The 12,750-nt window shown below is 44.6% G+C and overlaps 1 protein-coding gene across 1 annotated transcript in view; it reads left to right on the top strand.

Annotated features, from left to right (window-relative positions):
* The window catches only part of LOC122926363, a 504,077-nt gene that overhangs the window by 286,915 nt on the left and 204,412 nt on the right, over window positions 1–12,750 (top strand). Inside the window, exon 8 of the mRNA XM_044277738.1 lies at window positions 7,074–7,337. Coding sequence (XP_044133673.1) covers window positions 7,074–7,337 — 264 coding nt within the window. The remainder of the gene's footprint in view (window positions 1–7,073; window positions 7,338–12,750) is intronic.

Here is a 12,750-nt window from a genome sequence, read left to right as displayed (position 1 = left end):
GATCCTTATGAATTTTTCAGATACAGTAGAAGGCAGGAAGCCTTTTCTCTGTTCCCAAAATAAATCGTGCTTCCTGATTGAGCAAAATCCCTTTCTGTCATGGTTAGGGAGAAAAAACTTACTAACCACATATGCCCTCACACAGATTCTGTATACCCTAAGATGCCTCCCTATCTCCCTTTCCAAAAGATAATTCTCAGACTTCAGCAGTCTATTTACTAACTTCTTGTGGTCTAACAAAAAGCCTCGCCTGGCATATACCGTTCTAGTTAGGAAAACAAATAAAGGAGATCTCTCATTACCTGACCTACAGAAGTATTTACATGCTATTCAACTGGAGAGATGGATAGAGTTAGCTAAACCTAACAACAATACACCACATGTTGATATGGAAAAAGCTCTAATGGGTGAGGAGACACTATATCTCCTATGGTTTAAACCTTTCATACTCAAGAAAAAACACCCATCCCCCTGTGATATTCTGGTCTGGAGCTATGAACCCTAAAGGGTTTTGTAGGTCATTGAGCTGCCAGAATCAGCAGGGAGGGAGGGACCATTCCCAGAGGTCGGGAGGGGCCAGCTTCAGGTTAATAGGCTTGTGCCAGCAAGCGGGCGTGTCTTTCTTTTGAAAGGGGGTCACATCATGCAATGTGTTTAGAGGGACCTGCAATGGCTGATATCACTGCCTCCGACGTGAATACAGCTAAGAACTCATCACTACACAAAGGACTTATATATCTGGTAAACTGACTTATTGTTCTGCTTAACCCTGTTGTACCTATATCACCTGTATCGGTAACCTAAGACTACTGTATATTTTCTCTGTGTATATTGTGTTATATCTAGTGTGCCCTAATTTAATCTTGTATCTCAATCAAGAATCCCCACGTCCATGTTTCAGCCTAGTTATAAGCTAACGTGGGTTGGTTTCTCACCCTATATAATCCCGTTAGTGGACCGTGCTTACATCAAACGAGAAGTTGGTGGCAGTATACCCGGTCTGAGAAGGCGCTGTTTCATTGCGGCAGTGAAAAGGCCCTCTCAGCCTGTTGCCTCTCTGTGCCAGCGTGGAACGGAGGTGTCTGTGTAAACTTTACCAAGCTGACCTTACCTGTTCCTCTGGAGGGCGTAACGTCACGCTTTGGTAACCCGTGAACATACCGCGCCTCGTGAGCTTGACGTAGGTGACGTCAAGCGGGCATGAGGTCTGGTATTCGTCACAACTTCTCTACTCCCAGTTGGTGCTTGAACTATCTACTGATAGGCCTCTCTATATGAGGGCATGGGAAAGGGAGCTACAGATAACCATTTCAGAAGAAGATGCTAAATTTATACTCAAGTACTCACATGGTTTTTCCAGGTGTGTGTGCGCCTTCAGGATAATCCCTTTAAAGTTTTATCTAGATGGTATAAAACTCCTGATTTTCTATATTGAGCACGCCTTTCTCCCACAAATAGGTGTTGGAGATGTCAAGATGAAATAGGTTCTATATCCCACATTTGTGGTACTGCTCAAAGATAACCCCCTTTTGGAGAGAGGTAGAACTCACCATTAATAAAATCTGTAAACGCTCAATACCCCTTACCCCAGCCCTCATTATGCTATGGCTGCCACAGAGTAAATTTTGACCTGCTAGTGCTAATAAGTTGATTACACACCTACTTACAGCAGCTAAGTATATCATTCCTACTAGATGGCGAAGTACAGAACCTCCAACTATTGAGGAATGGTTGGATAAGGTACAACAAATATGTCTTATGGAGGAAATGGTGGGGTGGGACAGAGGACACGGAGCTACCTTTTTAAAGATATGGCAACCTTGGTTGAGCTTTTATAAAGCCACTTTGGAGATCTGAAACAAAGGCCATACCACTCCTAATGGGATAAAATCCACTCCCCTCTTCTGACCCTGCTGGGATTCTATGGGCCTTTTCTCATAGAGATGAGGCTATGACTGCATATCTGAGGTTAATAGACATTACTGTCTACTGGATATTACCTTTCATACACTGGTTACTGAGAGAGTGCTTCCTACACACATTACTGTTTCATGTTCTTCACACGTTATCAGTAGTCATGGTGGAAGCTGGTGAGGAACAGTTAACTAGCAACACATGGTCCTGTTCGTTCATTCTTTTTTTTCTCTCTTTCTTTTAATGTTTATAAGTGTTATACCTGTCTTGTTATGTACTATATATTTACCTCAGAAAATTCTGGCCGACGGAATCCATAAAGATGTGTCATTTCCATAATTTTACTTAGAACATATGAAACTAATATGTAACTGCTTATTTTGCTGAAATACTTGCACTTATTTTGTATGGGAATTCTCTTTTACTGGAAAGAATGGACAGAGATCTCAACAGACTCTTTAATTTGCAATTGTACATGTTTGTATGCCTATAAAATTCTCTTAAATAAAGAATTTACAAAAAAAAGAGCTTAAGGGCGAGGACAAAGGTTAAGAAAAAAAAAAAAAATGAGACAAAATTGAATAAAGCCCTAGGAGACCTTAGTCACAGAGTGCATAGATAAGGAGCCCATCAGCTCCTGGTCTAATGGAAAAGACAGAAAACCCAGCATGTCAGCACTGTACAGAAAAAAGGATACCATATTTTTAATAAAGACCAATTTAAAAAATCATTTTTAGCTCAAAATGAGTACAATGCAATAATTTGCCACCAAAGGTGTTACATGGTCTTTAAACTAAAGATTTCATGAAATTCATTTTGAGCCCAAATCGTAGGTGCTCCAATGTGCCTGAAAAGTGGTATATGACACATATACCACTTTTCAGGCCCATTGGAGCACCTACGATTTAGGCTCAAAATGAATTTCATGAAATCTTTAGTTTAACCACCTCAGCTCCCCTAGCTTAAACCCCCTTAATGACCAGACCACTTTTTACAATTCTGCACTACACTACTTTCACCGTTTATTGCTCGGTCATGCAACTTACCACCTAAATGAATTTTACCTCCTTTTCTTCTCACTAATAGAGCTTTCATTTGGTGGCATTTCATTGCTGCTGACATTTTAACTTTTTTTGTTATTAATCGAAATTTTACGAATTTTTTGCAAAAATATGACATTTTTCACTTTCAGTTGTAATTTTTTTTTTTAAGAACACATCTATATATAAATTTTTCTCTAAATTTATTGTTCTACATCTCTTTGATAAAAAAAAATATTTGGGTAAAAAAAAGGGTTTACAAACTATGGTACAAAAATGTGAATTTCTGCTTTTTGAAGCAGCTCTGACTTTCTAAGCACCTGTCATGTTTCCTGAGGTTCTACAATGCCCAGACAGTAGAAAAACCCCACAAATGACCACATTTCAGAAAGTAGACACCCTAAGGTATTCGCTGATTGGCATAGTGAGTTCATGGAAGTTTTTATTTTTTGTCACAAGTTAGGTGGGCAAAGGGGCCCACATTCCAAAGAGCACTTTTAGGATTTCACAGGGCATTTTTTACACTTTTGATTTTAAACTACTTCTCACACATTAGGGCCCCTAAAATGTCAGGGCAGTATAACTACCCCACAAGTGACCCCACTTTGCCCACCTAGGCTGCAAAAAAGTGTCACACATGTGGTATCGCCGTACTCAGAAGAAGTTGGGCAATACGTTTTGGGGTGTCTTTTTACATATATCCATGCTGGGTTAAAGAAATATCTCGGCAAAAGACAACTTTTCCCATTTTTTTTATACAAAGTTGTCATTTGACCAAGATATTTATCTCACCCAGCATGGGTATATGTAAAATGACACTCCAAAACACATTGTCCAGCTTCTCCTGAGTACGGTGATACCACATGTGTGACACTTGTTTGCAGCCTAGATGCGCAAAGGGGCCTAAATTCCTTTTAGGAGGGCATTTTTAGACATTTGGATCCCAGACTTCTTCTCACTCTTTAGGGCCCCTAAAATGCCAGGGCAGTATAAATACCCCACATGTGATCCCATTTTGGAAAGAAGACACCCCAAGGTATTTAATGAGGGGCATGACGAGTTCATAGAAGATTTTTTTTTGTGCACAAGTTAGCGGAAATAGATTTTTTTTTTTCTCACAAAGTCTCCCTTTCCGCTAACTTGGGACAAAAAGTTAAATCTTTCATGGACTCAATATGCCCCTCAGCGAATACTTTGGGGTGTCTTCTTTCCGAAATGGGGTCACATGTGGGGTATTTATACTGCCCTGGCATTTTAGGGGCCCTAAATCGTGAGAAGAAGTCTGGAATATAAATGTCTAAAACATTTTATGCATTTGGATTCCATGAGGGGTATGGTGAGTTCATGTGAGATTTTATTTTTGATACAAGTTAGTGGAATATGAGACTTTGTAAGAAAGAACAAAACAAAACAAAAAACAATTTCCGCTAACTTGTGCCTTACAGGGGGGTGATCAATGACAGGGGGGTGATCAGGGAGTCTATATGGGGTGATCACCACCCTGTCATTGATCACCCCCCTGTAAGGCTTCATTCAGATGTCCGTATGTGTTTTGCGGATCCGATCCATGGATCCGTGGGTCCGTAAAACACATATGGACGTCTGAATGGAGCCTTACAGGGGGTTGATCAATGACAGGGGGGTAATCAATGACAGGGGGGTGATCAGGGAGTCTATATGGGGTGATCAGGGGTTAATTAGGGGTTAATAAGTGACAGGGGGGGTGTAGTTTAGTGTGGTGATTCGTGCTACTTATTACTGAGCTGCCTGTGTCCTTTGGTGGTTGATCCAAGCAAAAGGGACCACCAGAGTACCAGGTAGCAGGTATATTAGACGCTGTTATCAAAACAGCGTCTAATATACCTGTTAGGGGTTAAAAAAATCGCATCTAAAGCCTGCGAGAGAACGATCGCCGCTGGCATGCTGTAGATCCACTCGCTTACCTGCCGATCCTGTGAACGCGCGCGCCTGTGTACGCGCGTTCACAGGAAGTCTCGCGAGATGACGCACCAATTCGTCTCTCTGCCTGAGACAGCTGCCTCCAGACCACGCTCCTGCGTTAGGCGGTCCGGAGGCGGTTAAAGACTATGTACACCTTTGGTGGCAAATTATTGCATTGTACTCATTTTGAGCTTTTTTTTTTTATTGGTCTTTATTAAAAATATGGCATCCTTTTTTCTGTTCAGTGCTGACATGCTGGGTTTTCTGTCTTTTCCATCAGACCAGGAGCTGATGAGCTCCTTACCTCTGCACTCTGACATTATAAACACACTCATAGCTCAGTTCTTGCTCAGAAGAATGTGGCCTAATTAAGTGTTTATGACCTCTCAGTAGTTTAGAGATAAGGTTTATTAGATGACTAGCACTAAGTAGAAGTGAAAGTAATGTACCAGTCACACAGCTAGAAAAACAGTTAACCATTTCTGACAGAACAGATCAATATTTTTAATAAACGCCAATTGAAAAAAAAATATTTTTAGCCAAAAATGTGTAACGTGCAATTATAAAAATAAATTGCTTCCGAAGGTGTACATATTCTTTAAACATAAAAGTGAAAATGAAAGATATGCTGATCACTGTAGTTCTGGCTTCTAAATCCTCTGGCAATTTTTCTAATTTAGGTGCATCTCCTAAGTTCTTTCTCCAGCACATTAGACTTTTTCCCACCATCCAAACCTTTAGTAGCAAACTGAAATCCAACCTCTTCAAGAAACTGATAAACCCATTACAAAACTATATAAACATCACCTTCGACATTAAGCCCGTACTTGATTTATCCCAAAATCCCCGATCCTCCTGATTTTTGGCATTTATTTAAAAACTTAGATACGGAGGAAACTGTCTCAGACAAATACAACTTCATCATTAAATACATTCTGCGCCATCCGCCTGAAACATGCCAATTTCCTAGACTTAAAAATTTTCAAAGACACATGTTCCAAACTACAAGATAAATATAAAATAATTAAAGAAAGTACTTGGTTCGAAAAACTAGTACAAGGTCAAACATCAACTAAACGCGTAGTCTCCAATATCTATAGGAACCTATTGAGTTTACAGCAAACTACTAAACCCGCATACATCAATCAATGGGAGAGAGATCTGGGGACATCATTCAATGCAGCAGAAATTAACCAAATACATCTAAGATCCCACGGATTTTCTAGATGCGTAAAAATACAGGAACATTCCTATAAAACGATGGTCAGATGGTATAACGACCCCAGTAAACTCTATTTAATGGGCTTATCAAAAACTAATAAATGTTGGCGGTGCAACAGACATATAGGCACCCTGGGACACATATTTTGGTTCTGCCCATTAATCACCAGTTTCTGGTCCGCTATTGAAACAAAAATAAATCAAATATGTGGCACTTCCTTCCAGCTTACTCCTACCTCAGTACTATTATGGTTGCCATCCAAGAGCTGGTCTCCTAAACCTTTTGACCTCCCCACCTGGCTCGTTCACGCTGCTAGGTCTCTTATTCCACTGCATTGGCTTGACTCGGATCCTCCTACCATCCCCCAATGGGAAATAAAAGTGAACCAATTATGCCTCATGGAAGAACTCAGCAGTTGGGCAAATAGATCCCACGTCAAATTCTTGCGGTTATGGAAACCATGGATTAAATACAAAGAATCATAAGTTGAAGGAGGCGCCTTAAGCCTTCTATCACACATGAGCTTATAATCATAAACTACACCTGGATATTCTCTAAAGAGCTGCACTGAGTTCAGCCTGAGTTACGTTTTATCTTACACAGAGGGTACTCCCTCCCCCCCTCTGTGAGTTCAAGTTGTTTTACTCCCGTCTTGGCCTGCAGGACTTCATACAAGAATAAACGCAATATTCAAGGGGCTATAAGTCCGGTCAATTCTACCAGAGTAATTGCCTGTCCCTCTTATTCAGGTATTGCCCTCATCCTCACGCTTTGACGAGGGATTGTTATTCCTTTTCCTATGTTTGTACAAATATGTAAAAGTGAATTTGTAATTTTGCATTATCCTTTATGACTGCATATTGTGCATATGTTTCTTATTTTCGAAAAAAACAAAACAATAAACAGATATTTGATAAAAAAAAATATATATATAAACATCTTCTACCCTCATGTAGGTTTTACAGAAGAACCAGTCATCTCAGATTTTGGAACATTGATTGTTGGTGTAAATAAGACTTTGACCTGCGCTCCTCCAAGAAATTGCCCTGTGAAATCTTTAGCTTTCCTGTGGAAGAAGAGTAATGTGGCTGGAATCTGGACGAATTTATCTACAATTACCTTTACCCCATCTATAGAAGATGACCAGGAAACCATCACATGTGAGATTACAAACTCCTGGGGGAACACAATTCAAAAACTCATTCATCTTAATGTTGACCGTAAGTACAATACATATTAGTTATTCACATTCATCAATTCCCCAGCATTGCTTCGTAAGCTTCCACAAGTTTTTCACACCAAGCAATGGAGACTATTATTCAAGCTCATATCATTTGTCATGTGGTAAATATTGAGTTGAGTTGAGCGAACACCTGGATGTTCGGGTTCGAGAAGTTCGGCCGAACATCCCGGAAATGTTTGGGTTCGGGATCCGAACCCGACCCGAACTTTGTCCCGAACCCGAACCCTATTGAAGTCAATGGGGACCCGAACTTTTCGGCACAAAAAAAGCTGTAAAACAGCCCAGGAAAGGGCTAGAGGGCTGCAAAAGGCAGCAAAATGTAGTTAAATCCCCTGCAAACAAATGTGGTTAGGGAAATAAATAATAATAAATAAATAAATAAATAAATAAAATAAATAAAAATTAACCAATATCAATTGGAGAGAGGTCCCATAGCAGAGAATCAGTCTTCATGTCATAGCAGAGAATCAGGCTTCACGTCACCCACCACTGCAACAGTCCATTGGCATATATTTAGGCCCCGACACCCAGACAGAGGAGAGAGGTCCCATAACAGAGATTCAGGCTTCATGTCAGCAGAGAATCAGTCTTCATGTCAAAGCAGAGAATCAGGCTTCACGTCACCCACCACTGGAACAGTCCATTGTCATACATTTAGGCCCCGGCACCCAGGCAGAGGAGAGAGGTCCCATAACAGAGATTCAGGCTTCATGTCAGCAGAGAATCAGTCTTCATGTCATAGCAGAGAATCATGCTTCACGACATCCAACATTGGAACAGTCCATTGTCATATAATATAGGCCCCGGCACCCAGACAGAGGAGAGAGGTCCCATAGCAGAGATTCAGGCTTCATGTCATAGCAGAGAATCATGCGTCACGTCACCCAACACTGGAACAGGCCACTGTCAGATATTTTTAGGCCCCGGCACCCAGACAGAGGAGAGGTTCATTCAACTTTGGGTTGCCCCGCAATATAATGGTAAAATCAAAATAAAATTAGGATTGAATGAGGAGGTGCCCTGGAGTACAATAATATATGGTTAAGGGGAGGTAGTTAATGTCTAATTTACACAAGGGATGGACAGGTTCTGTGGGATCCATGCCTGGTTCATTTTTATGAACATCAGCTTGTCCACATTGGCTGTAGACAGGCGACTGCGTTTGTCTGTAATGACGCCCCCTGCCGTGCTGAATACACATTCAGACAAAACGTTGGCCGCCGGGCAGGCCAGCACCTCCAAGGCATAAAAGGCTAGCTCTGGCCACGTGGACAATTTAGAGACCCAGAAGTTGAATGGGGCCGAACCATCAGTCAGAACGTGGAGGGGTGTGCACACGTACTGTTCCACCATGTTAGTGAAATGTTGCCTCCTGCTAACACGTTCCGTATCAGGTAGTGGTGCACTTAGCTGTGGCGTGTTGACAAAGCTTTTCCACATCTCGGCCATGCTAACCCTGCCCTCAGAGGAGCTGGCCGTGACACAGCTGCGTTGGCGACCTCTTGCTTCTCCTCTGCCTTCGCCTTGGGCTTCCACTTGTTCCCCTGTGACATTTGGGAATGCTCTCAGTAGCGCGTCTACCAACGTGTGCTTGTACTCGCGCATCTTCCTATCATGCTCCAGTGCAGGAAGTAAGGTGGGCACATTGTCTTTGTACAGTGGATCCAGCAGGGTGGCAACCCAGTAGTCCGCACACGTTAAAATGTGGGCAACTCTGCTGTCGTTGCGCAGGCACTGCAGCATGTAGTCGCTCATGTGTGCCAGGCTGCCCAGAGGTAAGGACAAGCTGTCCTCTGTGGGAGGCGTATCGTCATCGTCCTGCGTTTCCCCCCAGCCACGCACCAGTGATGGGCCCGAGCTGCGTTGGGTGCCACCCCGCTGTGACCATGCTTCATCCTCATCCTCCTCCACCTCCTCCTCATCCTCGTCCTCATCGTCCTCCAGTAGTGGGCCCTGGCTGGCCACATTTGTACCTGGCCTCTGCTGTTGTCAAAAAACCTCCCTCTGAGTCACTTCGAAGAGACTGGCCTGAAAGTGCTAAAAATGACCCCTCTTCCTGCTTCTCCACCTCCTGGGCCACCTCCTCTTCCATCATCGCCCTAAGTGTTTTCTCAAGGAGACATAGAAGTGGTATTGTAACGCTGATAACGGCGTCATCGCCACTGGCCATGTTGGTGGAGTACTCAAAACAGCGCAACAGGGCACACAGGTCTCGCATGGAGGCCCAGTCATTGGTGGTGAATTGGTGCTATTCCGCAGTGCGACTGACCCATGTGTGCTGCTTCTGAAACTCCCTTATGGCCTGCTGCTGCTCGCACAGTCTGTCCAGCATGTGCTAGGTTGAGTTCTACCTGGTGGGCACGTCGCATATGAGGCGGTGAGCGGGAAGGCCGAAGTTACGCTGTAGCGCAGACAGGCGAGCAGCGGCAGGATGTGAACGCCGGAAGCGCGAACAGACGGCCCGCACTTTATGCAGCAGCTCTGACATGTCGGGATAGTTGTGAATGAATTTCTGCACCACCAAATTCAGCACATGCACCAGGCAAGGGATGTGCGTCAAACCGGCTAGTCCCAGAGCTGCAACGAGATTTCGCCCATTATCGCACACCACCAGGCCGGGCTTGAGGCTCACCGGCAGCAACCACTCGTCGGTCTGTTGTTCTATACCCCGCCACAACTCCTGTGCGGTGTGGGGCCTGTCCCCCAAACATATGAGTTTCAGAACGGCCTGCTGACGTTTACCCCGGGCTGTGCTGAAGTTGGTGGTGAAGGTGTGTGGCTGACTGGACGAGAAGGTGGAAGAAGAGGAGGAGGAAGCCGAGTAGAAGGAGGACGCAACAGGGGGCAAATAATGTTGCCCTGCGATCCTTGGCGGCGGAAGGACGTGCGCCAAACAGCTCTCCGCCTGGGGCCCAGCCGCCACTACATTTAGCCAGTGTGCAGTTAGGGAGATATAGCATCCCCGGCCGTGCTTACTGGTCCACGTATCTGTGAAAAGGTGGACCTTGCCACAGATGGCGTTGCGCAGTGCACACTTGATTAGATCGGATACTTGGTTGTGCAGGGAAGGCACGGCTCTCTTGGAGAAGTAGTGGTGGCTGGGAACAACATACTGTGGAACAGCAAGCGACATGAGCTGTTGAAGCTGTCTGTGTCCACCAGCCTAAATGACAGCATTTCATAGGCCAGTAGAGAATTTCATAGGCCAGTTTAGAAATGCTGGCATTCAGGGCCAGGGATCGAGGGTGGCTAGGTGGGAATTTACGCTTTCTCTGAAATGTTTGTGAGATGGAGAGCTGAACGCTGCCGTGTGACATGGTTGAGATGACTGGTGACGGAGGTGGTGGTGTTGGTGGTACATCCCCTGTTTGCTGGGCGGCAGGTGCCAACGTTCCTCCAGAGGTGGAGGAAGAGGACGAGGCGGCAGCAGCAGAAGAGGCCGAGGCGGCATCAGCAGAAGAGGCCGAGGCGGCAGCAGCAGAAGATGGAGGAGGGGGAGCCTGAGTGACTTCCTTGTTTATAAGGTGTTTACTCCACTGCAGTTCATGCTTTGCATGCAGGTGCCTGGTTATGCAGGTTGTGCTATGGTTCAGAACGTTAATGCCTCGCTTCAGGCTCTGATGGCACAGCGTGCACACCACTCGGGTCTTGTCGTCAGCACATTGTTTGAAGAAGTGCCATGCCAGGGAACTCCTTGAAGCTGCCTTTGGGGTGCTCGGTCCCAGATGGCGGCGGTCAGTAGCAGGCGGAGTCTCTTAGCGGCGGGTATTCTGCTTTTGCCCACTGCTCCCTCTCTTGCTACGCTGTTGGCTCGGTCTCACCACTGCCTCTTCCTCCGAACTGTGAAAGTCAGTGGCACGACCTTCATTCCATCTGGGGTCTAGGACCTCATCGTCCCCTGCATCGTCTTCCACCCAGTCTTTATCCCTGACCTCCTGTTCAGTCTGCACACTGCAGAAAGACGCAGCAGTAGGCACCTGTGTTTCGTCATCATCAGAGACGTGCTGAGGTGGTATTCCCATGTCCTCATTATCAGGAAACATAGGTGGTTGTGCGTCAGTGCATTCTATGTCTTCCACCGCTGGGGAAGGGCTAGGTGGATGCCCTTGGGAAACCCTGCCAGCAGAGTCTTCAAACAGCATAAGAGACTGCTGCATAACTTGAGGCTCAGACAGTTTTCCTGATATGCATGGGGGTGATGTGACAGACTGATGGGCTTGGTTTTCAGGCGCCATCTGTGCGCTTTCTGCAGAAGACTGGGTGGGAGATAATGTGAACGTGCTGGATCCACTGTCGGCCACCCAATTGACTAATGCGAGTACCTGCTCAGGCCTTACCATCCTTAGAACGGCATTGGGCCCCACCAAATATCGCTGTAAATTTTGGCGGCTACTGGGACCTGAGGTAGTTGGTACACTAGGACGTGTGGCTGTGGCAGAACGACCACGTCCTCTCCCAGCACCAGAGGGTCCACTAACACCACCACGACCATGTCCGCATCCGCGTCCCTTACTAGATGTTTTCCTCATTGTTACCGTTCACCACAATAAGAAAAAAAAAAATTGGCCCAATGTATTGAATTCAAATTCAGGCCTTTTTTTACAGACACCTAACACTATCTGGCTATTTAGGTACCGTATTACACTAATACAGGCACAGCAGTAACCACAGATTTAGCTGAATATAAATTGTAGGCCTATTATTTAGGTGCTGGATGACAGGTATACGTTTACGGACAGAATTAGACTTGGAAATGCACGGTAGCGTGTGAAGTTATTGAGGATGACCCTATCCGCACCTTCAATCTAATATACCCTTTTATGGATAGATTTAAACTTGGCCTGATACAGCAGAAACCACTGACTTAGGGAATTGCTAATTTGGGAATTGAATGTAAACCCAGAACAAACTATATCCTTTGCCAGACAGCAGACAGTATTACACTTGGCTAGCCACAGCTGAAACACCAGATTTAGGGTACTGCTATTTTGGCAATTGTATTTCACCCCTCAATAAAATAACAAGCACAGCCAATCCCCTGATGTAGGATATAGCAAAAAAAAAAAAAAAAACACTATTGATGGTTAAATGGACTTAGTGGCAGCTTGTGCTGGCGCACCACAAGACACAAAATGGCCGCCGATCACACCAGAAAAAAGTGACAGAAAAACAGTCTGGGCATCCTAAAAACAATGAGCAATTAAATAGCAGAGGTTGAATGATACACAGCTGTAGATCGATCACTTGATTAAGTATTTTTGAAGAGTAAATCACTGCCTAATCTCTCCCTAACAGCAGCAGCTGCATCCTCTCCCTACACTGATCAGAGCAGAGTGACGGGTGGCGCTACGTGACTCCAGCTTAAATAGAGGCTGGGTCACGTGCTGCAC

Source organism: Bufo gargarizans, chromosome 2, assembly GCF_014858855.1.
Source record: "Bufo gargarizans isolate SCDJY-AF-19 chromosome 2, ASM1485885v1, whole genome shotgun sequence".
Lineage (NCBI taxonomy): Eukaryota > Metazoa > Chordata > Amphibia > Anura > Bufonidae > Bufo > Bufo gargarizans.
Note: the sequence above shows the minus strand (reverse complement) of the source record. Positions and strands in the feature narration are given on the sequence as shown.